This window comes from Bufo gargarizans, chromosome 1 (genome assembly GCF_014858855.1).
Source record: "Bufo gargarizans isolate SCDJY-AF-19 chromosome 1, ASM1485885v1, whole genome shotgun sequence".
Taxonomy (NCBI): Eukaryota; Metazoa; Chordata; class Amphibia; order Anura; family Bufonidae; genus Bufo; species Bufo gargarizans.
In genome coordinates, this window is record NC_058080.1 from 736,537,202 (window position 1) to 736,562,129 (window position 24,928).

Genomic DNA, 24,928 nt, shown 5'->3' on the forward strand with positions numbered 1-24,928 from the left:
CTGTATATAGTGTCTGCTGAGCGCTCCGTACATTGCTGGGTCCTATAGATCAGTCCTGGAGTCTCCTGTATACTGTATATATAATGTATATTCCTATATGTGCTGTATATAGTGTCTGCTGAGCGCTCCGTACATTGCTGGGTCCTATAGATCAGTCCTGGAGTCTCCTGTATACTGTATATATAATGTATATTCCTGTATGTGCTGTATATAGTGTCTGCTGAGCGCTCCGTACATTGCTGGGTCCTATAGATCAGTCCTGGAGTCTCCTGTATACTGTATATATAATGTATATTCCTGTATGTGCTGTATATAGTGTCTGCTGAGCGCTCCGTACATTGCTGGGTCCTATAGATCAGTCCTGGAGTCTCCTGTATACTGTATATATAATGTATATTCCTATATGTGCTGTATATAGTGTCTGCTGAGCGCTCCGTACATTGCTGGGTCCTATAGATCAGTCCTGGAGTCTCCTGTATACTGTATATATAATGTATATTCCTGTATGTGCTGTATATAGTGTCTGCTGAGCGCTCCGTACATTGCTGGGTCCTATAGATCAGTCCTGGAGTCTCCTGTATACTGTATATATAATGTATATTCCTGTATGTGCTGTATATAGTGTCTGCTGAGCGCTCCGTACATTGCTGGGTCCTATAGATCAGTCCTGGAGTCTCCTGTATACTGTATATATAATGTATATTCCTATATGTGCTGTATATAGTGTCTGCTGAGCGCTCCGTACATTGCTGGGTCCTATAGATCAGTCCTGGAGTCTCCTGTATACTGTATATATAATGTATATTCCTATATGTGCTGTATATAGTGTCTGCTGAGCGCTCCGTACATTGCTGGGTCCTATAGATCAGTCCTGGAGTCTCCTGTATACTGTATATATAATGTATATTCCTGTATGTGCTGTATATAGTGTCTGCTGAGCGCTCCGTACATTGCTGGGTCCTATAGATCAGTCCTGGAGTCTCCTGTATACTGTATATATAATGTATATTCCTATATGTGCTGTATATAGTGTCTGCTGAGCGCTCCGTACATTGCTGGGTCCTATAGATCAGTCCTGGAGTCTCCTGTATACTGTATATATAATGTATATTCCTATATGTGCTGTATATAGTGTCTGCTGAGCGCTCCGTACATTGCTGGGTCCTATAGATCAGTCCTGGGGTCTCCTCTATACTGTGTATATATAATGTATATTCCTATATGTGCTGTATATAGTGTCTGCTGGGGGCTCCGTACATTGCTGGGTCCTATAGATCAGTCCTGGGGTCTCCTCTATACTGTGTGTATATATAATGTATATTCCTATATGTGCTGTATATAGTTTCTGCTGGGCGCTCTGTACATTGCTGGGTCCTATAGATCAGTCCTGGAGTCTCCTGTATACTGTGTATATATAATGTATATTCCTATATGTGCTGTATATAGTGTCTGCGCTCCGTACATTGCTGGGTCCTATAGATCAGTCCTGGGGTCTCCTCTATACTGTATATATAATGTATATTCCTATATGTCCTGTATATAGTGTCTGCGCTCCGTACATTGCTGGGTCCTATAGATCAGGCCTGGAGTCTCCTGTATATTCCTGTATATAGTGTCTGAGCGCTCCGTACATTGCTGGGTCCTATAGATGGTCACTGGTGGGCCTGACGTTTTGGTTACTAGATTTCTGGTTTTCATCGTTTGCTCGCCCTCGCCCTAGCAGAGGTTACAACCTTGTGTGATGTCATCAGTGTGACCTCAGCAGGAATTACTGCAGCCCCCAGTAAGGATCACATAGTTATAACCGCTGTCCTGGGTCATCGTTGGGGCGTAACCCTTAGTACAGTCTTCTCTTACTAGATATCTTGCCTTCTTGCTGATGGTTTCTGTAGCTGGGAACATTGCTGACTGTTTCTCTTTCTCCTCAGTCTATGAGTGTGACCGTCCACGGAGACCTCAATGCCTCTCACAGAGTCGCCCTTCAGCTGCCGCCTGCTTGATGGTCTGTTTTACATGAGTTGCGTTCTCGTCTTTCCATCATACTGGTTCGTTGACCGTCTGCTGTCCTGCGTGGTGTCCACCAGTGATGAGCGCTCCCATGGATCTGCCCTGAGGATCCTGTGCCTGGTGTTTGGGGCGCCATTGTTCCTGCTTCTCTTCGTGCTCTCTGTACCCCTGTGTGTTTTTGGTCTTCTCCTATGGGCTCCTCTCCATCAGGTTCGCCGTCCATACAGTTATCAGCGATCTGTGGATTCCCAGGATCCTCCAGACAGAACCATCACTGGTGACTGCTCCTTCATCTTTGTCAGTGCCAACCTGTGTCTCCTGCCGGACGGTTTGGCCCGCTTTAGTAACCTGAGCCACACACAGCGTCGTGTTTCCACCATCTCCAAGCTTCTGTGTGCTTCTCCAACGCTGGAGAATGGTGAGGACTCACTACCGATCTGCAGTGCTGAGGATGTCCTTCCCATGATGGAGATGTCTCATAAGAAGAGCGCAAGAGAGGACGACCTGTTCGAAGTGTCTGTGGATTTTCCTCAGAATGCTGACTTTATATGTCTACAGGAGGTTTTTGATGGACGAGCCTCTCGGATACTTCGCCGGTGCCTTGGTGGTTCTTTCCCCTATATCTTGTATGACGTGGGCCCCTCAGGACCTCATAGTTGCAGCTTCAAGTTCTTTAACAGTGGATTATTTCTGGCCAGCCGGCACCCGCTACTTCATGCCAAGTACTATATCTACCCAAATGCACGTGGGGAGGATGCGCTGGCGTCCAAAGGCCTCCTATGCGTTAAGGTAAAGTGGTGATTATAGAGGATGTTCTCTTGCAGCACACCATGGCACGAGGTGCGGAGACCACATTTGACCACCACCTGCAGGTGCAGAGCGGGCGGCAGGGCTCTCCAGTGTAATGGTTGTAGGAGGAGGCGTATGGAGGGTGCTGTGAGCGTCTGACCACTATGTGACTCCACTATGATATCAGCAGACAGTAACACCATGTAGGTAGACACAGAAGAAAGATGGCCGGTCCCTGGACTGTGGCTGCCTTGGCACAAATGGCGGTTTCTATGTTTTTCTCACTGATGTGATTTATGCCTGCAGGTTCGCCTGGGAACCACAGAACAGAAGCAAAGCATTGTGGGATACATAAACTGTACCCACCTCCACGCTCCGGAGAGTAAGTACAGTCTGACTCGCCTGCAGGGGGCGACGTGAACAGGGTCTGAGGAGTGGTAGACTCTTGTATAGTGTTTGTGCCCAGATGAGGCCCAGAGATGGTGAGGCCTTCAGTGCTGGGACTCGGATCGGATCTCGCTTCTTTATCAATGGCATTTGGTTAGAAAGAATGAATGATCTATAGCCGCACATGACTCTAGTAAGTGGCTCCTCATGTGTCTCCTGCGTCTCCTCCCCATATTATCATTCATTATTTTTATATGGGTGTTTGATTATTGTCTTTTCCCCTGTGTTTTTTGTCCTCTCCCCCTGTGTACTCTGGCTGGACTCCTCTCCCCCTGTGTACTCTGGCTGGACTCCTCGCCCCCTGTGTACTCTGGCTGGACTCCTCTCCCCCTGGGTACTCTGGCTGGACTCCTCTCCCCCTGGGTACTCTGGCTGGACTCCTCTCCCCCTGGGTACTCTGGCTGGACTCCTCTCCCCCTGGGTACTCTGGCTGGACTCCTCTCCCCCTGTGTGCTCTGGGTGGTGTCCTCTCCCCCTGTGTGCTCTGGTTGGACTCCTCTCCCCCTGTGTGCTCTGGTTGGACTCCTCTCCCCCTGTGTGCTCTGGGTGGTGTCCTCTCCCCCTGTGTGCTCTGGGTGGTGTCCTCTCCCCCTGTGTGCTCTGGCTGGACTCCTCTCCCCCTGTGTGCTCTGGGTGGTGTCCTCTCCCCCTGTGTGCTCTGGGTGGTGTCCTCTCCTCCTGTGTGCTCTGGGTGGTGTCCTCTCCCCCTGTGTGCTCTGGCTGGACTCCTCTCCCCCTGTGTGCTCTGGGTGGTGTCCTCTCCCCCTGTGTGCTCTGGTTGGACTCCTCTCCCCCTGTGTGCTCCGGTTGGACTCCTCTCCCCCTGTGTGCTCTGGGTGGTGTCCTCTCCCCCTGTGTGCTCTGGGTGGTGTCCTCTCCCCCTGTGTGCTCTGGTTGGACTCCTCTCCCCCTGTGTGCTCTGGGTGGTGTCCTCTCCCCCTGTGTGCTCTGGGTGGTGTCCTCTCCCCCTGTGTGCTCTGGGTGGTGTCCTCTCCCCCTGTGTGCTCTGGGTGGTGTCCTCTCCCCCTGTGTGCTCTGGGTGGTGTCCTCTCCCCCTGTGTGCTCTGGGTGGTGTCCTCTTCCCCTGTGTGCTCTGGCTGGACTCCTCTCCCCCTGTGTGCTCTGGCTGGACTCCTCTCCCCCTGTGTGCTCTGGCTGGACTCCTCTCCCCCTGTGTGCTCTGGCTGGACTCCTCTCCCCCTGTGTGCTCTGGCTGGACTCCTCTCCCCCTGTGTGCTCTGGCTGGACTCCTCTCCCCCTGTGTGCTCTGGCTGGACTCCTCTCCCCCTGTGTGCTCTGGCTGGACTCCTCTCCCCCCGTGTGCTCTGGCTGGACTCCTCTCCCCCTGTGTGCTCTGGCTGGACTCCTCTCCCCCTGGGAGCTCCTGGCTGGACTCCTCTCCCCCTGGGAGCTCCTGGCTGGACTCCTCTCCCCCTGGGAGCTCCTGGCTGGACTCCTCTCCCCCTGGGCGCTCCTGGCTGGACTCCTCTCCCCCTGGGCGCTCCTGGCTGGACTCCTCTCCCCCTGGGCGCTCCTGGCTGGACTCCTCTCCCCCTGGGCGCTCCTGGCTGGACTCCTCTCCCCCTGGGCGCTCCTGGCTGGACTCCTCTCCCCCTGGGCGCTCCTGGCTGGACTCCTCTCCCCCTGGGCGCTCCTGGCTGGACTCCTCTCCCCCTGGGCGCTCCTGGCTGGACTCCTCTCCCCCTGGGCGCTCCTGGCTGGACTCCTCTCCCCCTGGGCGCTCCTGGCTGGACTCCTCTCCCCCTGGGCGCTCCTGGCTGGACTCCTCTCCCCCTGGGCGCTCCTGGCTGGACTCCTCTCCCCCTGGGCGCTCCTGGCTGGACTCCTCTCCCCCTGGGCGCTCCTGGCTGGACTCCTCTCCCCCTGGGCGCTCCTGGCTGGACTCCTCTCCCCCTGGGCGCTCCTGGCTGGACTCCTCTCCCCCTGGGCGCTCCTGGCTGGACTCCTCTCCCCCTGGGCGCTCCTGGCTGGACTCCTCTCCCCCTGGGCGCTCCTGGCTGGACTCCTCTTCCCCCTGGGCGCTCCTGGCTGGACTCCTCTTCCCCCTGGGCGCTCCTGGCTGGACTCCTCTTCCCCCTGGGCGCTCCTGGCTGGACTCCTCTTCCCCCTGGGCGCTCTGGCTGGTGTCCTCTTCCCCCTGGGCGCTCTGGCTGGTGTCCTCTTCCCCCTGGGTGCTCTGGCTGGTGTCCTCTTCCCCCTGGGTGCTCTGGGTGGTGTCCTCTTCCCCCTGGGTGCTCTGGGTGGTGTCCTCTTCCCCCTGGGTGCTCTGGGTGGTGTCCTCTTCCCCCTGGGTGCTCTGGGTGGTGTCCTCTTCCCCCTGGGTGCTCTGGGTGGTGTCCTCTTCCCCCTGGGTGCTCTGGGTGGTGTCCTCTTCCCCCTGGGTGCTCTGGGTGGTGTCCTCTTCCCCCTGGGTGCTCTGGCTGGTGTCCTCTTCCCCCTGGGTGCTCTGGCTGGACTCCTCTTCCCCCTGGGTGCTCTGGCTGGACTCCTCTTCCCCCCTGGGTGCTCTGGCTGGACTCCTCTCCCCCCTGGGTACTCTACATGTCTGGGTACTATGGATCATTGTGATCAGACACCTCTATCTCTGTGTGTCTAGGTGATGCCTCCGTACACTGTGATGAGATGTCCCACCATATCCTGTGATCACACATCTCTCTCTTTCTCTTTCTATGGGTAATATCACTAAATCAGACCCGTGTCCTGCATAACGTGTGGCCTTGATATTCTGGGATGAGGACTGACTCTGCATGCATATATCTTTTGAAAGGCATGATCTTGTATGGAGGTGATGGATATGAGGATTGATTATCTGACGTGTTAATGGATGAGGAGTGATGATGATTATTGAATATGGTGTGGTGGCTGAGGTCTGACCACTGCTGTGGTGTGGTGGCTGAGGTCTGACCACTGCTGTGGTGTGGTGGCTGAGGTCTGACCACTGCTGTGGTGTGGTGGCTGAGGTCTGACCACTGCTGTGGTGTTCCAGTGATGATCATCGTATATGGTCTGATGTCAGGAATAACAACCATTGGATAAGATTTGATAGAGTGACTAGCTTCAGATGGGTGACCGGTGAAGAATTACGATGTGGTTGACTGATGAGGAGTGACTATGTGAGATTTGGTGTTTCGCATGAGAAGTGACAATAATCCGATGTGTGTTGGTTATGGGGTGACTACCTTTTGGATAGGGTTTGACTAATATGAGGAGTGATGATCATCTAATGTGTTATAGCAGATGAGGTGTAATGATAATGGGATTTGTTGTTACAGATGGGGAGTGGAGGTCAGGTATGGTGTAGCGGATATGAGGAGTGACCGTCATTGGCTAGGGTGTGGCGGATGGGGGGAGTGACCGTCATTGGCTAGGGTGTGGCGGATGGGGGGAGTGACCGTCATTGGCTAGGGTGTGGCGGATGGGGGGAGTGACCGTCATTGGCTAGGGTGTGGCGGATGGGGGGAGTGACCGTCATTGGCTAGGGTGTGGCGGATGGGGGGAGTGACCGTCATTGGCTAGGGTGTGGTGGATGGGGGGAGTGACCGTCATTGGCTAGGGTGTGGCGGATGGGGGGAGTGACCGTCATTGGCTAGGGTGTGGCGGATGGGGGGCGTGACCGTCATTGGCTAGGGGTGTGGCGGATGGGGGGCGTGACCGTCATTGGCTAGGGTGTGGCGGATGGGGGGGAGTGACCGTCATTGGCTAGGGTGTGGCGGATGGGGGGAGTGACCGTCATTGGCTAGGGTGTGGCGGATGGGGGGCGTGACCGTCATTGGCTAGGGTGTGGCGGATGGGGATATGATTTTGTGGATATGGGAAGTGGTGATCAGATACGGTATGACAAATGTGAGGAGTAATGGTCACTTATGAAGAATGACAGATGTGATGTGATATGTCAGATATGAAGTGACCATTATGGGATATGGTGTTTATAAATATGAAGAGTAATAGTCCGATATAAGGAATGGTAGATATGGTGGGACAGATGAGGAGTGAGGATCATTTAATATGGTTGACAGACGAGGATTGGTTGGATATGGTGTGACAGAGTGATTAAGTATTGTATGAGGAGTAATGATATGAAGAGATACTGTTCGTTATGGTGAGATGGATATGGGGAGTGATGATCATTGGATATGGGGAGTGATGATCATTGGATATGAGGAGTGACGGTCATATCGGGAAAGTAGCTCAGAGATGTAGGGAGGGGACAGGTTATGGACGCCTTGTGTGTATTTGTTAGTACTTTGAAGTGAATTCGTTGGGCGATGTGGAGCCAGAGAAGGGATTGGCAGAGGGGAGAGGCAAAGGAGTAACAGGGTGAGAGGTGGAGAGTTGAGGATAGATTGGAGGGGTCCGAAAGTGCTAGATGGGAGGCCACAGAGGAGGATGTTGCACTAGTCTAGGCGGGAGATGATGAGGGCATGTACAAGCATTTTCGCAGATTCAAAGTTGAGGAAAGCGCGGATGCGGGAGATGTTTTTGAGTTGGAGGCGGCAGGTGGTGGAAAGGGCTTGGATGTGCGGTCAGAAGGAGAGGGCAGAATCCAAGGTCACTCCAAGGCAGCGGGCTTTGTTGACCGGGGAGAGTGTGCAGCCATTGATCGTGATAGATGGGTCAGTCGGGGGGATTGAGCAAGATGGGGGAAGATGATGAATTCTGTCTTATCCATGTTAAGTTTTAGAAAGCGAAAGGCGAATAAGGATGATATAGAAGATGGACATTGTGGGATTCTGGATAGTAAGGTGGTGATGTCTGGACCAGAGAGGTAGATTTGTGTGTGGTCAGCATAGGAGTGATACTGAAAGCCATGGGACTCTGAGCTGTCTCAGGCCGAGGGTGTAGATAGAGAAGAGCAGGGGTCCTAGGACATAGCCTTGCGGGACACCAACAGAGAGGGAATGAGACGAGGAGGTGGTGCAGGAGCGGGAGACGCTAAACGTCCGGTCTGTGAGGTATGATGTGATCCAGGAGAGGGCCAGGTCAGTGATGCCAAGAGATAAGAGTTGTGTGCACGTTTGTGGAGTGACACTCATTAGATATGGTGTGATGGATATGTGCAGTGACCGTCACTGGATATGGTGAGATGGATATGTGCAGTGACCATCACTGGATATGGTGAGATGGATATGAGGAGTGACCATCACTGGATATGGTGAGATGGATATAAGGAGTGACCGTCACTGGATATGGTGAGATGGATATGTGCAGTGACCATCACTGGATATGGTGATATTGATATATGTGCAGTGACCGTCACTGGATATGGTGAGATGGATATAAGGAGTGACCGTCACTGGATATGGTGAGATGGATTTAAGGAGTGACCGTCACTGGATATGGTGAGATGGATATAAGGAGTGACCGTCACTGGATATGGTGAGATGGATATAAGGAGTGACCGTCACTGGATATGGTGAGATGGATATGTGCAGTGACCATCACTGGATATGGTGAGATGGATATGTGCAGTGACCGTCACTGGATATGGTGAGATGGATATGTGCAGTGATGATCGTTGGAGATGCTGCAGCCGCCCTCTCCTCTGAACAGGTGTCTCTGTCCCTCTGTTCAGGCGATGCCACCATACGCTGTGACCAGATGTCTCTGCTCCTTCAGTGGGTGTCTGACTTCCAGGCTGAGAACACTCAGGACGGGGAACTTGTTGCCTTTGATGTTCTCTGTGGAGATCTGAACTTTGACAACTGCTCGTCAGGTAGGACTGTCCTCTGCCGGTGCCCGGGTTGCCTTATGTCATTCTGAATCTTCTTCCGTGTAGTGGAACCAGAATTCAGACTGAAGATGATCCTTCTGTTTATTGAAGGAAAGCCAATTGGCAGCTGGCACATCCACGGAGCGGCCTCCAGGTGTTCCATCACTCTGGGAAGAGTAGATCCCTACTGTAGGCCTGTCTATTAATGCCCTGCCCAAGGCACAGCGGCGCCCCCTAGCACCCAGGACACGGTCTGTGTCCTTGAATTGAACATTCCTTGCACAGTGAGGCGGCGTATGGTGTAAGACCATTCTCATTATCTTATCCTGGTCTTTAGCGAAACAAATGTTCTACGATCTTCATCTGTGCCCTACTTCAGACAGAGAAGGTGATGGGTAGAATGTGGCATTTAATACCCCGGATCGCCACAACTACCTTGTGGTTAGGCCCCTGAAAGGCTGTTCTCCCCGTCCAGACCAGTCCCGCAAAATCTTTCTGCCCTCTGGATTCCTCCTGTTGATGGGTTTCTTGAGGTACAATTACATTGACAGAACAATGACCAGGTTTGAGCTGACAGTTTGGGATCATATTGTGAAGCTGGTGGAATGGGGCCTTGCAGGTCCTCTTCTCACTAACCCATCCCAGGTGGCAATCGCTGAGACTGCTATCGCTTTCTAGCAAACGGCAATTATAAAATATCTTGGCACAGGTCCCGGATACCAGGCCGTCATGTTTAACCCTATAAGGACCAGCGCCATACATGTACTGCGGGCTGATCAGGCGGGTGCAGGAGCTGCACCCACCCAATCAGCGCCCGGGTCCGGCAGTCACTGATAGCTGGACCGCTGCTGTATGCGCTGGCAACGGTGAAAACACCGATGCCAGCGCATTAACCCTTGCACGGCTGCGGTCAGCGCTGACAGCGGGATCCTGCGGGGTGGCCATCGGGACCCCCCGCTGCTGTGACGGGCACCCGATGGCAGGTGAGGCAGCCCGATGCCTTCTGTGTGAGATCCAGCCCCTGGATGACACTGGTAATACACTTCCAGCCAATGCATCTTAATACAGAAGTATTGTAAAGCGGATCAGACCCCCAAAAGTTGAAGACAAAAAAATTAAGTGAAAAAAGAAGTTAAAAAAAATAAAGTTTTACAAAAAAAATTAAAAGTTTCAAGTAAAGCTTTTTTCCCCCCAAAATAAAGTAAAACCTAAAAAAAAAATAGGGATAAAAATAAAAGTAGACATATTAGGTATCGCCGGGACCGTATCGACCGGCTCTATAAAAGTATCACACAACCTAACCCCTCAGGTGAACACCTTCAAAAAAATAAAATTAAAAACTGTACTAAAAAAAAATATATATAATTTTTTTTTTTTGGTCTCCTTACATCACTAAAAAGGCAACACCAAGCGATCAAAAAGGCGTATGCCCCCCAAAATAGTACCAATCTAACCATCACCTCATCCTGAAAAAAAGAGCTCCTACCTAATACAATCGCCCAAAAAATAAAATAACAAACGATGGCTCTCAGACTATGGAGACGCTAAAACATAATTTTTTTTAAAGGCTTTTATTGTGTTAAATGTAAAAAAACAGAAAAAATGGCAGGAAGTGCTCAAACCCACATGCAGTTGTGCCTGTGTATAAACGGGAGCAGATCCTGCACTTGTGGCCCGTTGCTAATGGCGATTCCCCAGCAAAATGCATACAGTGGAGGATGTTCTCCATCCACAGGCCACATTTGGGTGCACCTGTGAGGCCAGGGCCAGACCAGCCAGTCTTGAGTGGGACTCGCAGACTCCTCCCATTGCAAGCATGGCTACATGCTCGAGGTAACTGGGGAGTTGGCTATGAGTCAGACCTTACTCTTCTTTGCCCACTGGTCCTGTAATGCCCATACGGCCCAGGTAGGTGAGTGTTAGGTCCCGAGCTACTTGAGAAACCTTGGCGCGGTGCTCGGGCTCAGACATGTTCTCCACAGTAGGATAGTTGGCTAATCTCTCAATTTTACCATCAGTTTGAGGGTGTAGTCAGACCGCAGAGCGCACCTGTCTTTGCAAATGTTGTTATATTATTAAATGTAAAAAAAAAAGGTAGACATATTAGGTATCGCCGCGTCCGTAACAACCTGCTCTTTTAAAAATATCACATGACCTAACCCCGCAGGTGAACACCGTAAAAAAAGATCAAATAAAAACTGTCAAAAAAGCCATTTTTATTTTTTTATTTTTGTCACCTTACATCACAAAAAGTGTAATACCTAGTAATCAAAAAGTCATATGCACCCTAAAATAGTACCAATCAAACTGTCATCTCATACCGAAACAAAATGAGCCCCTACATAAGACAGTCGCACAAAACAATAAAAAAATCTAGACACTAAAAAAATCTTTTTTTTTTTCCAGAAATGCTTTATGTAAAACTGAAACAACCAAAAAAAGGAGTGATATTTGGTATTGTCGCGTCCGTAACAACCTGTCAGATGAATATTAATAATATTATATTAATCTGACAGAAATGAAATTCAGAAAATTCATCTACATTTTCCTTCTTGTGGAAAGTTTGTGAAATCAGTTTTGAATACCTTGAGGGGTGTAGTTTCTAGAATGGGAGTGGTTTCTATCATAGAAGTGTCACAAAGTGACTTCAGACCTGAACTGGTCCTTTTTAAACAGTGGGTTTTTGTACATTTCAGAAAAAATTGCAAGATTTGCTTCTAAACTTCTAAGTCTTGTAACGTCCCCAAAAAATAAAATATCATTCCCAAAATGATCCAAACATGAAGTGGACATATGGGGAATGTAAAGGAACAACTATTTTAGGAGGTATCATGTTCTGTTTTAAAAGCAGAGAAATTGAAATTTTGAAAATTGCTAATTTTTGGTAAATTTGGTAATATATATATATTTATAAATAAAAATGAAATATTTTGACTCCATTTTACCAGAGTCATGATGTACAATATGTGATGGAAAAACTAAGTAAAACAGTTTTTTGAAGTTATCACCACATAAAGGGACACTGGTCAGATTTGCAAAAAATGGCCTGTGCAGGAAGGTGAAATACTGGCGGTTTGTTTTTTCCATAAATTTTTATTTTTTCCATTTTTGCCTCATCCAAGAGATCCTTGACCGGGACATCCAGAAAATCCACCTTCACTGTGTATCTCGTACTCGTCTCATTCTGTTTTTTGCTGGTGCCGTCCTATCAAACACTAAACATGAAGCTTTATCAAAAAAATCCACGAAATCCTGACTCGTTTCAGTGGGTGGCGGGATCCCACCGCCGAGACCGCTAGATCCTGGGGTATTGGGGTACAAGCTTCTAACCTTTGTCCTGACGCGTGCAGATCACGTCCTCCCCCTCGACGTGTCAGCTGTGAGGCGCTCAGCTCAGCCATGCCCATCCTCCATCATGACTGATACAGAGAAGAGGCACGATACACGGGTGCCTCCCACATACATGTCGCTGACCCAGAGAGGGCGAGGATGTGATGCCAGTGTCAGGACCATAGCGGAAGCGGAGCTGCCTGAACTGCAGGATCGCCACTGAAATCAGGAGCCGGACAGGACGGTAACCTGGGCATCTCCTGTATATAATTATATATGTACAGCTGCTATAACCTGGGCATCTCCTGTATATAATTATATATGTACAGCTGGTATAACCTGGGCATCTCCTGTATATAGTTATATATGTACAGCTGGTATAACCTGGGCATCTCCTGTATATAATGATATATGTACAGCTGGTATAACCTGGGCATCCTCCTGTATATAATTATATATGTACAGCTGGTATAACCTGGGCATCTCCTGTATATAATTATATATGTACAGCTGGTATAACCTGGGCCTCTCCTGCATATAGTTATATATGTACAGCTGGTATAACCTGGGCATCTCCTGTATATAATGATATATGTACAGCTGGTATAACCCGGGCATCTCCAGTATATAATTATATATGTACAGCTGGTATAACCTGGGCATCTCCTGTATATAATTATATATGTACAGCTGGTATAACCTGGGCATCTCCTGTATATAATTATATATGTACAGCTGGTATAACCTGGGCCTCTCCTGTATATAATTATATATGTACAGCTGGTATAACCTGGGCATCTCCTGTATATAATGATATATGTACAGCTGGTATAACCTGGGCATCTCCTGTATATAATTATATATGTACAGCTGGTATAACCCGGGCATCTCCTGTATATAATGATATATGTACAGCTGGTATAACCTGGGCATCTCCTGTATATCATTATATATGTACAGCTGGTATAACCTGGGCATCTCCTGTATATCATTATATATGTACAGCTGGTATAACCTGGGCATCTCCTGTATATAATTATATATGTACAGCTGGTATAACCTGGGCATCTCCTGTATATAATGATATATGTACAGCTGGTATAACCTGGGCATCTCCTGTATATAGTTATATATGTACAGCTGGTATAACCTGGGCATCTCCTGTATATAATTATATATGTACAGCTGGTATAACCTGGGCATCTCCTGTATATAGTTATATATGTACAGCTGGTATAACCTGGGCATCTCCTGTATATAGTTATATATGTACAGCTGGTATAACCTGGGCATCTCCTGTATATAATGATATATGTACAGCTGCTATAACCTGGGCATCTCCTGTATATAATTATATATGTACAGCTGCTATAACCTGGGCATCTCCTGTATATAGTTATATATGTACAGCTGGTATAACCTGGGCATCTCCTGTATATAGTTATATATGTACAGCTGGTATAACCTGGGCATCTCCTGTATATAGTTATATATGTACAGCTGGTATAACCTGGGCATCTCCTGTATATAATGATATATGTACAGCTGGTATAACCTGGGCATCTCCTGTATAGAGTTATACATGTACGGCTGGTATGTTATACACCCTCTTGTGTATATAGTGATATGGACCATGCTGGTATAACCTGGGCTTCTGCCTGTTTGGTGCCCTCTGTGCTGCTTTCCGTCTCCTGATTCCTCCTTTCTCCCCTTTTTTTAGATGACTGTCTGGAGCAGAAGCACGGCTTATTTTCCATTTATAGAGATCCGTGCAGAGACCGCGCAGGACGAGATCGTCCTGGGACCATAGGTGAGTCCTGAGAAGATGTAGACCTCATGGGGAGCTGTGGGCGCACTGCTGGGTCTTGGGAAGGATTCCTCACATACATATGGAGGACACCACTCGCTATGTAGTCCTTCCTGGTGATGTCCCTCTGTTGCACCTCAGAGAAGAGAAACGTGCTTCATCTCTGCTGTGTCACATCTACATTTGTGGGGAACAAGGCCGAGATAGCCGCAGCTTCTGGCGGGGGGCTTTATTACTAGGTGGCCGCAGCTTCTGGCGGGGGGCTTTATTACTAGGTGGCCCCAGCTTCTGGCGGGGGGCTTTATCACTAGGTGGCCGCAGCTTCTGGCGGGGGGCTTTATTACTAGGTGGCCCCAGCTTCTGGCGGGGGGCTTTATTACTAGGTGGCCGCAGCTTCTGGCGGGGGGCTTTATTACTAGGTGGCCGCAGCTTCTGGCGGGGGGCTTTATTACTAGGTGGCCGCAGCTTCTGGCGGGGGGCTTTATTACTAGGTGGCCCCAGCTTCTGGCGGGGGGCTTTATCACTAGGTGGCCCCAGCTTCTGGCGGGGGGCTTTATCACTAGGTGGCCGCAGCTTCTGGCGGGGGGCTTTATTACTAGGTGGCCCCAGCTTCTGGCGGGGGGCTTTATTACTAGGTGGCCCCAGCTTCTGGCGGGGGGCTTTATTACTAGGTGGCCCCAGCTTCTGGCGGGGGGCTTTATTACTAGGTGGCCCCAGCTTCTGGCGGGGGGCTTTATCACTAGGTGGCCGCAGCTTCTGGCGGGGGGCTTTATTACTAGGTGGCCCCAGCTTCTGGCGGGGGGCTTTATTACTAGGTGGCCGCAGCTTCTGGCGGGGGGCTTTATTACTAGGTGGCCCCAGCTTCTGGCGGGGGGCTTTATTACTAGGTGGCCGCAGCTTCTGGCGGGGGGCTTTATTACTAGGTGGCCCCAGCTTCTGGCGGGGGGCTTTATTACTAGGTGGCCCCAGCTTCTGGCGGGGGGCTTTATTACTAGGTGGCCCCAGCTTCTGGCGGGGGGCTTTATTACTAGGTGGCCGCAGCTTCTGGCGGGGGGCTTTATTACTAGGTGGCCGCAGCTTCTGGCGGGGGGCTTTATTACTAGGTGGCCGCAGCTTCTGGCGGGGGGCTTTATTACTAGGTGGCCCCAGCTTCTGGCGGGGGGGCTTTATTACTAGGTGGCCGCAGCTTCTGGCGGGGGGGCTTTATTACTAGGTGGCCGCAGCTTCTGGCGGGGGGCTTTATTACTAGGTGGCCCCAGCTTCTGGCGGGGGGCTTTATTACTAGGTGGCCCCAGCTTCTGGCGGGGGGCTTTACTAGGTGGCCCCAGCTTCTGGCGGGGGGCTTTATTACTAGGTGGCCCCAGCTTCTGGCGGGGGGCTTTATTACTAGGTGGCCGCAGCTTCTGAGTGAGTGGAGGTGTAGCACTGGGTAGCTTCTGAGGTGGGGGGAGGCGACACTAGGTGTCTGCATATTGTAGCCACAGCTGGGCCAGTGTAATGGTGGTGCCGGGTCACAGGTGGTGGACAGCAGTATGGCGGGCAGTAGTCTGACTCCTTCACTAGCCGAAAGAAAAGAATCCGTGAAATTGTAAGTAAACCACTGCCAAAAAATACAGGAGGGGGCAGAAGCACCACTCCGAGCACTCTGCCCCTTCAGCTTTCATGGGTTCCACTCCACTTTTCTAGCATGTGGAGTACGGATCTATAGAAAGTGTGCGGGATCTCTACTCCACACACTCGATATTCCAGCAAAGGTTTAGTTACCCTTTAGTGGGGTCATCCGACCATTAGACTTAATTTAAACAAAAAAAAATATGAAGTACGTGAAGACGGCATGTACTTACACAGTATGGCTCCCCCTGGTGTTCAGTTACTTACACAGTATGGCTCCCCCTGGTGTTCAGTTACTTACATAGTATGGCTCCCCCTGGTGTTCAGCTACTTTCATAGTCTGGCTCCACCTAGTGTTCAGTTACTTACATAGTATGGCTCCCCCTGGTGTTCAGGTACTTGCATAGTATGGCTCCCCCTGGTGTTCAGTTACTAACATAGTATGGCTCCCCCTGGTGTTCAGTTACTAACATAGTATGGCTCCACCTAGTGTTCAGTTACTTACATAGTATGGCTCTACCTGGTATTCAGTTACTTACATAGAATGGCTCCACCTAGTGTTCAGTTACTTACATAGTATGGCTCCACCTAGTATTCAGTTACTTACATAATATGGCTCCACCTGGTGTTCAGTTACTTACAAGGCTCCACCTGGTGTTCAGCTACTTACATAGTATGGCTCCCCTGGTGTTCAGTTACTTACATAGTATGGCCCCCCTGGTGTTCAGTTACTAACATAGTATGGCTCCCCTAGTGTCCAGTCACTTACATAGTATGGCTTCACCTGGTGTTCAGTTACTTACATAGTATGGCTCCACCTAGTGTTCAGTTACTAACACAGTATGGCTTCACCTGGTGGTCAGTTACTAACATAGTATGGCTCCCCTGGTGTTCAGTTACTTACATAGTATGGCTCCCCTGGTGTTCAGTTACTAACATAGTATGGCTTCACCTGGTGGTCAGTTACTTACATAGTATGGCTCCACCATACCATATGCTCCCCCTCCACTTTCTGACCACCATACTTTACATTCCTCCTCCACTTTCTGACCACCATACTTTACATTCCTCCTCTGCTGTCTGACCACCAAACTGTATGTTCCTCCTCTGCTGTCTGACCACCATACTGTATGTTCCTCCTCTGCTGTCTGACCACCATACTGTATGTTCCTCCTCTGCTGTCTGACCACCATACTGTATGTTCCTCCTCTGCTGTCTGACCACCATACTGTATGTTCCTCCTCCGCTGTCTGACCACCATACTGTATGTTCCTCCTCTGCTGTCTGACCACCATACTGTATGTTCCTCCTCTGCTGTCTGACCACCAATACTGTATGTTCCTCCTCTGCGGTCTGACCACCATACTGTATGTTCCTCCTCTGCTGTCTGACCACCATACTGTATGTTCCTCCTCTGCTGTCTGACCACCATACTGTATGTTCCTCCTCTGCGGTCTGACCACCATACTGTATGTTCCTCCTCTGCTGTCTGACCACCATACTGTATGTTCCTCCTCTGCTGTCTGACCACCATACTGTATGTTCCTCCTCTGCTGTCTGACCACCATACTGTATGTTCCTCCTCCGCTGTCTGACCACCATACTGTATGTTCCTCCTCCGCTGTCTGACCACCATACTGTATGTTCCTCCTCTGCTGTCTGACCACCATACTGTATGTTCCTCCTCTGCTGTCTGACCACCATACTGTATGTTCCTCCTCCGCTGTCTGACCACCATACTGTATGTTCCTCCTCTGCTGTCTGACCACCATACTGTATGTTCCTCCTCTGCTGTCTGACCACCGTACTGTATGTTCCTCCTCTGCTGTCTGACCACCATACTGTATGTTCCTCCTCTGCTGTCTGACCACCATACTGTATGTTCCTCCTCTGCTGTCTGACCACCATACTGTATGTTCCTCCTCTGCTGTCTGACCACCATACTGTATGTTCCTCCTCTGCTGTCTGACCACCATACTGTATGTTCCTCCTCTGCTGTCTGACCACCGTACTGTATGTTCCTCCTCTGCTGTCTGACCACCGTACTGTATGTTCCTCCTCTGCTGTCTGACCACCGTACTGTATGTTCCTCCTCTGCTGTCTGACCACCATACTGTATGTTCCTCCTCCGCTGTCTGACCACCATACTGTATGTTCCTCCTCTGCTGTCTGACCACCATACTGTATGTTCCTCCTCTGCTGTCTGACCACCATACTGTATGTTCCTCCTCTGCTGTCTGACCACCATACTGTATGTTCCTCCTCTGCTGTCTGACCACCATACTGTATGTTCCTCCTCCGCTGTCTGACTACAGTACTGTACCTTCATCTTCCTCTGTCTGACCACCGTACTGTATGTTCCTCCTCTGCTGTCTGACCACCGTACTGTATGTTCCTCCTCTGCTGTCTGACCACCGTACTGTATGTTCCTCCTCTGCTGTCTGACCACCGTACTGTATGTTCCTCCTCTGCTGTCTGACCACCATACTGTATGTTCCTCCTCTGTTGTCTGACCACCATACTGTATGTTCCTCCTCTGCTGTCTGACCACCATACTGTATGTTCCTCCTCTGCTGTCTGACCACCGTACTGTATGTTCCTCCTCTGCTGTCTGACCACCATACTGTATGTTCCTCCTCTGCTGTCTGACCACCATACTGTATGTTCCTCCTCTGCTGTCTGACCACCATACTGTATGTTCCTCCTCCGCTGTCTGACCACCATACTGTATGTTCCTCCTCTACTTTCTGACCACGGTTCTGTACCTTCCTCTTCCTCTGACCACGGTTCTGTCTCCTCAGGGACCCTACTCCGACAGGAGTTTCTGTACCATGAAGCTGTGAACTCTCCAGCCAGGCTGAAGAGGTGAGTGATGATAATGGAGGGTGCTGGTCCAGGACTCCATCACCCCCCTCCTCATGACTGGATTCTCTTGTTGCAGCACCCTCCAGTCAGACAGCGAGCGCCGGCTTTATGTTGCGGCACCATTACCTCAGGATGATGGTGATGGACAATGGACGGGACGACGCATCGATTATATTCTGCATCGGGAGGCGGACTCTCTGCTACCGGTTGTGAGTATGTGACCAACAGCTGCCTGATCCATGTGTTGACCCAGTGGGTGAAGAGGAGCATCAGCCCCCATGAATCACCAGGCACCTGCTCGGTGGATAGACCAGCCCATAGACTTCCGCACTTGACCACAAACACATCACATTTACTCAGATGAGTCTCCACACCAAGCACCCTAGCCAGTAACCACAGCTATAGTGGAGGCTGGATTGTACACCATGATGAAGGCCACGAGGGGAGTGTTCCAAAGGGCAGGACCACCGTATCAGCAGGCCGTGCTTCCCTATGTGCAGGAACCCTGGCTTCTCCTGTAAGCCACCTCCCCTCACCCTGGTTCATACATGGGGTTCCCTTTAAGCCACTCCCCTCACCTTTGCTGTTATGTGGGGTTTCCTTTAAGTTCCTTTCTTTGCCTTGGTTCACGAGACAAGTTGCCCTCTAAGCCCCTTCCTTGGTTCGTAAGTGGAGTTCCCTTTTATCTGCTTCCCCCAGTGTTTCTCACACTGATTTTATTTCTAGGTTGTAGAGAAGTTCCAGTTCATCACACGATTGGCCGGCCTGTCGGATCACGTCCCTGTGGCCCTGCACCTGTCCTCCTCGCTCCCAGAGATCACCGCCCTGTGACCGGCTCCAGTGGGCACCCCTGGACCCACGTACTTCACTGACTCTGAGGCACAGACCTCACTGATGCCTGTGGTGATCTCTGGAGGCACAGACCTCCCTGAAGCCCGGTGGGGACCTCTGGACACATAGACCTTGCTGACATCCAGTGGGGGCCTCTGGAGGCACAGACCTCCCTGAAGCCCGGTGGGGACCTCTGGACACATAGACCTTGCTGACATCCAGTGGGGGCCTCTGGAGGCACAGACCTCCCTGATGCCTGTGGTGATCTCTGGAGGCACAGACCTCCCTGAAGCCCGGTGGGGACCTCTTGACGCATAGACCTTGCTGACATCCAGTGGGGACCTATGGAGGCACAGACCTCACTGATGCCTGTGGTGATCTCTGGATACACGGACCTCACTGAAGCCCAGTAGGGACCTCTGCAGGCACAGACCCTGCTGACATCTGGTGGAGACCTCTAGAGGCACAGACTTCACTGATGCCCCGGTGTGGACCTCTGGAGGCACATAACACCTGGTTCTCTGGGTTGGACTCCTGGAACTATGTTGTCAATGAAATAGATGTATTTGATATGAGGTTTATTGCTCAGCTTCCTGTTGCAGGGACATAGGGGCCACAGGGCTGTCAGTGTGATCCTCCTAGCACCAGGACACATCCTTGAGGTCTCTGCCCCTGGACCCCCAGTGGAGCCTTTAGTCTATCCTTCTGTCCTGTCCAGTTTCTCCTAGGCAGATACTGGATAATGGCTGACTTTGCATCGCCAGTGTGGAGGAGAGGGAGTCACCCAACTTTCCCGAGGCTCTGAAAAACCTATAAACTGTTACCAGCATCTACAGTCATAGCATCCCTTTGTACTATCCTCTGTGTCAGTCTACATTGTTCTGGTATTCTGTTCAGAGCCACCCCCAGTCCTGTCCTGAGCGGGAAGCTTCATTCCATAAACTAAATTCTTTGTATAATGACAAGTTCCGCAATTTTCCTATTCTCACAATTGTCAAGATCTCTGTTTGCTGTCATTCAGTAGACGCCTTTGTTTACTGACCAAACATTTGACTTTTCCCCATATTGGGGTGAAGGGTGGGGAACCTCGTGTGTGATGGACACCTGTAATGAGTGTGTGTCTTCCGGGGTGTAAGTCACTGTATGAATGTTCTGATGTCATCCTCCCGCTGGTGAAGTAAAATGTTAGGACGCCCCATTTATTCAGAATCGCAGACATACCCTCTGACGGCAGTCTAAAGTCATATGTCCCAGTGGTCTAGCCTGAGACCCGCCTGGTGTGACTTACCTCTGCTCAGCGGGGTGCAAAGGAGGCAATATGGACAGTCACAATACATTGGTAAGTGCCCGGTATTAACTGTCTCCATGATAAGTGCCATCCGCTGGAGTCAGACCACCCCTTTAGTGGTAGCAGGGCTTATACCCGCCGTGTACATGTGGATTTTGCTGCAGATTTGGAGTGGATTTTTTCTGATGTGTGGAAAAGCAGGAGGAGGACGATCCATGTGTTTACTCCGGCCGGTCCATTTTTAATACTGCATATGACAATTTCCAGGTGATCAGTGCTGGTTTACACAGGGCAGTGATCAGGCACCCAAACGTTTGCATGAAACTTCCCGATCATTGGCCCCGGCAGCAGAGTCTTAGGAGCAGAGGAATCAGCCGAGACGGCCGCCGTGTCCAGCTCGCTGCACTTCACTTTAGATTTATAGAAATCTGATAACTGTTTTTAAATACCTAATAATCAGATCATTAGAGAACGGTCCTTGAGGCCAGAACAGATATTGATCTAGAACGGACCTTGAGGCCAGAACAGATATTGATCTAGAACAGATAATGGACTAGAACGGACCTTGAGGCCAGAACAGAAAGGGAGCTAGAACTGACCTTGAGGCCAGAACAGAAAGGGAGCTAGAACCGACCTTGAGGCTTAATCACGTCAGACTAGAACTGATGCCTAAGATAGAATCGACCTTGGAATTTCCTGCTGGGTTTTATAATAAGTTGATAACTTTGCCGGTTCCCTGAATCACATCTTGCATTAACTTCATTCTTCCATGTTTCTCTTGCCTTTAAGACTCCAGAATAGACATTTCAGTAGATATCAAATGGGATTGGAGCTTAAATTGGACTTTCTGGTTTTCTCCATCTACTGATACACTAGTGGAAAACGAGAGAAGAACATAAAACCCTGGTTATCTTCCTATGTTTATGATAAAACAGATGCTGGATATTCTCCTGTGGTGGCGGTCATACAGAGGCTGGATATCCTTTTAGTGGTGCTGGTCGTCGTCCTACAGAGGCTTGATATTCTCTGATTGTGGTCCTACAGAGGCTTGATATTCTCTGATTGTGGTCCTACAAAGGCTGGATATTCTCTGATTGTGGTCCTACAGAGTCTAGATATTCTCTGATTGTGGTCCTACAAAGGCTGGATAGTCTCTGATTGTGGTCCTACAGGGGCTGGATAGTCTCTGATTGTGGTCCTACAGGGGCTGGATAATCCTCCTGTGGTCCTACAGGGGCTGGATAATCCTCCTGTGGTCCTACAGGGGCTGGATAATCCTCCTGTGGTCCTACAGGGGCTGGATAATCCTCCTGTGGTCCTACAGGGGCTGGATAATCCTCCTGTGGTCCTACAGGGGCTGGATAATCCTCCTGTGGTCCTACAGGGCCTGGATAATCCTCCTGTGGTCCTACAGGGCCTGGATAATCCTCCTGTGGTCCTACAGGGCCTGGATAATCCTCCTGTGGTCCTACAGGGCCTGGATAATCCTCCTGTGGTCCTACAGGGCCTGGATAATCCTCCTGTGGTCCTACAGGGCCTGGATAATCCTCCTGTGGTCCTACAGGGCCTGGATAATCCTCCTGTGGTCCTACAGGGCCTGGATAATCCTCCTGTGGTCCTACAGGGCCTGGATAATCCTCCTGTGGTCCTACAGGGCCTGGATAATCCTCCTGTGGTCCTACAGGGCCTGGATAATCCTCCTGTGGTCCTACAGGGCCTGGATAATCCTCCTGTGGTCCTACAGGGCCTGGATAATCCTCCTGTGGTCCTACAGGGCCTGGATAATCCTCCTGTGGTCCTACAGGGCCTGGATAATCCTCCTGTGGTCCTACAGGGCCTGGATAATCCTCCTGTGGTCCTACAGGGCCTGGATAATCCTCCTGTGGTCCTACAGGGCCTGGATAATCCTCCTGTGGTCATTACATGCTCTTCCATCTTGGAGCTGTAGTTTAGACAAGGTGGTTGTTGGCTGCTGTATATGGGAAATCTGCCCCATCCAGTCCCTGATATTCTCCGTGGGGGAGAGAGCTGGCAGGCAAGGGGAGCTGCTGAAGAGCATGAGCAGTGTGTAGCAGTGTTATCTTGTTGGAACACCATATTTCCAGCAGGGCTGGATCCATGAAGGACATGCTGAAGGCTAGTCAATGTTCCCTTCACAGATACCAGACAGGAACAGACATGGTAGATAGTGGCACCCCCACACCATTACGTCTGATGCTGGTCCTGACTGTCCACACTATACTTGATGATATTAGGTGCTCCCCATCCTTCTGTGAACTCAGATGCGACCATCATTAGCTCCAAGGCAGAACCTGATTCCGTCGCTGAGCACTCTTGTTTGTCATTGATGGCCACATCAGAGTTCACAGGAGTCTGGAGAGCAGCTACTGCCATCATGGGCATCACTTGCAACATCTATCTTTGCTTTACTAATACTACTCCACTTGTCTGCTGTTGTCATGTTTCGGTGTGGGAGGGAAACCCACACCAAATGTAGGAGGGAGAGGGGAAAAGGCCTGGAAGCTATGGAAAAGAGCAGGTCACCTCCTAGAGAAACTCTAATCCAGGCCCTGACTGCCAATATGAACTGACCCCAAAGGTAGGTGAGTTCATACACCGGAACCTAAAGTCCTAATTCACTCTGTAGGATCCTGGTACTAATGTCAGGACAAGAGACAACCTGTTCCTCCAAAAGGTAGGCTGAAGAGGAGTCTCCCTCAGGCCTAAACACAAAAGACAAGATTAGATAACCCAAACAAAAGGGAAAAGTCACAACTTCAAATAGCAATGGAAGCACAGGAACTCGCCGAGATCCGGACACCAGCAATCCAAAACAAGACTGAAGCTATAAACCGCACCAGATGGTGGGAGAAACCGCAATAAATAGGGAAGGGTAAGTGACCATAAGCAACACCTGAGGCAAAGGGTGTGGCCATCACCAGAAACCACACAGACACCAAAATGATCCACAACGAACTTGTTAGATCACACCACGTGTTGCCAAGAAAGTACAGGACCGTCACTCCCAAGTTGCTGGTGGGTTGAACTTTATTGGTCACTTTTTAAACATCAGTCAGTGACACGTTTCGGTACCTCTAGTGCCTTTCTCAAACTTTGAACAAGTGTTAATAACATACAAAGTAACAAACAAGTCTAAATAGCCCGCCCGGTATCACGTGGTTCTGACGTCCTGTTTGTCATGGCAACCGTGTGTACACCAGAGAGCTCCCGGGGCGGCTTATGCAAAGTGAAGATCAGCTGTTGCGAAAAGTAAGTATCTTGGAAATTATTTGCTGTAATTCAATTGCACTGTTAAGACATTTTTAAAAACATGGTGAACAGCTATATACAATTTCCAAAAAGCTATTGAGCGCATACTCTGTATTGAGTCCCTTAGGTTCCAGGGTCTGGAGGCGGAGAATCCAGAGTGCTTCTCTTCTCCAACATTTCAATCCTGTTTCCTTCTCGGCGGGGCAATGGTATTTCCTCTATATTGTGTTTCTGTACGTAAAAATGGTATGGAATAGGTAGACGTGTATTACGCTTTCGTATGGTGGGTTTGTGCTTGCTAAAGCGGTCTTTCATGCGCATAGATGTTTCGCCCACATAGGAGCGGCCACAGGGGCACTTGAGGATATAGATAACAAACCTGCTATCGCATGTAAAATGGCCAGGTATTGGGATCCGTTCACCTGTATGTGCATGAGACCTAGATGGACCCTTTATCATGCTGGAACAATGGTGCCAGTCTCACCGATCTCCTGGCACCTCTCAAGGGAAGGTCCATGACCGCTGTCCATCGCTACTGCCCCATCTATTACTACTGCTGAAGTCATTCACAAGTACTACTCTCTGCATCTGCTACTACTGCTCCATCCACCACCAGTGCTAGATCTAGCCATCTCTTGCTAAAGCTCGGTCCATCTCTTTCTGCTGAAATACTGTGTGGTGGAGAAATGTGATGTACCAATTCCCTGCAAGTTGTAGATACTGGTTAACCAATGCCCTCAGTGGTTCACGTTTCCATTGAGTCCATCAATTGGCAGCATTGATGTGCCAGCTGGCACTGAGGGCGGTGGGTTCATTATTTGCTGGCACACCGTTTGTGGCCTTCATGGTTAAGGGTAGTCTGTTGTTTTCATCTTTTTTTTATTCCATGATGTCCTCCATGTCAGCACCACACGGAGCATGTCCTTATTGAACTCTAAGGGACAGGAGGCAC

At 50.0% G+C, this 24,928-nt stretch overlaps 2 protein-coding genes across 2 annotated transcripts; both read left to right on the forward strand.

The window, feature by feature from the left end:
- The first annotated feature begins 1,208 nt into the window (after window positions 1-1,208).
- Window positions 1,209-20,380, forward strand: LOC122924903 (sphingomyelin phosphodiesterase 5-like). Its single transcript, XM_044276444.1, has 7 exons — window positions 1,209-2,796; window positions 3,103-3,178; window positions 8,837-8,977; window positions 14,025-14,114; window positions 18,524-18,587; window positions 18,664-18,796; window positions 19,314-20,380. Exons 1-7 carry the CDS (start codon window positions 1,960-1,962, stop codon window positions 19,416-19,418), a joined length of 1,446 nt encoding a protein of 481 aa, XP_044132379.1. The 5' UTR covers window positions 1,209-1,959; the 3' UTR covers window positions 19,419-20,380.
- Window positions 20,381-21,526: 1,146 nt separating this feature from the next.
- On the forward strand, window positions 21,527-22,654 carry LOC122930338 (repetitive proline-rich cell wall protein 2-like). The gene is made up of 2 exons (XM_044283630.1): window positions 21,527-21,556; window positions 21,911-22,654. Exons 1-2 carry the CDS (start codon window positions 21,527-21,529, stop codon window positions 22,652-22,654), a joined length of 774 nt encoding a protein of 257 aa, XP_044139565.1.
- The last annotated feature ends 2,274 nt before the right edge of the window (window positions 22,655-24,928 follow it).

What these genes read in the sequence shown, in the direction of transcription:
- LOC122924903 (XM_044276444.1), top strand. Translation starts at nt 1,960, where the DNA reads ATGCCTCTCACAGAGTCGCCCTTCAGCTGCCGCCTGCTTGATGGTCTG. An exon ending in AAGGCCTCCTATGCGTTAAG is followed by an intron (nt 2,797 to 3,102) that starts GTAAAGTGGTGA and finishes TTATGCCTGCAG; the next exon opens with GTTCGCCTGGGAACCACAGA. An exon ending in AGATCGTCCTGGGACCATAG is followed by an intron (nt 14,115 to 18,523) that starts GTGAGTCCTGAG and finishes CTGTCTCCTCAG; the next exon opens with GGACCCTACTCCGACAGGAG.
- LOC122930338 (XM_044283630.1), top strand. Translation starts at nt 21,527, where the DNA reads ATGGGATTGGAGCTTAAATTGGACTTTCTG. An exon ending in AGCTTAAATTGGACTTTCTG is followed by an intron (nt 21,557 to 21,910) that starts GTTTTCTCCATC and finishes GTGGTCCTACAG; the next exon opens with GGGCTGGATAATCCTCCTGT.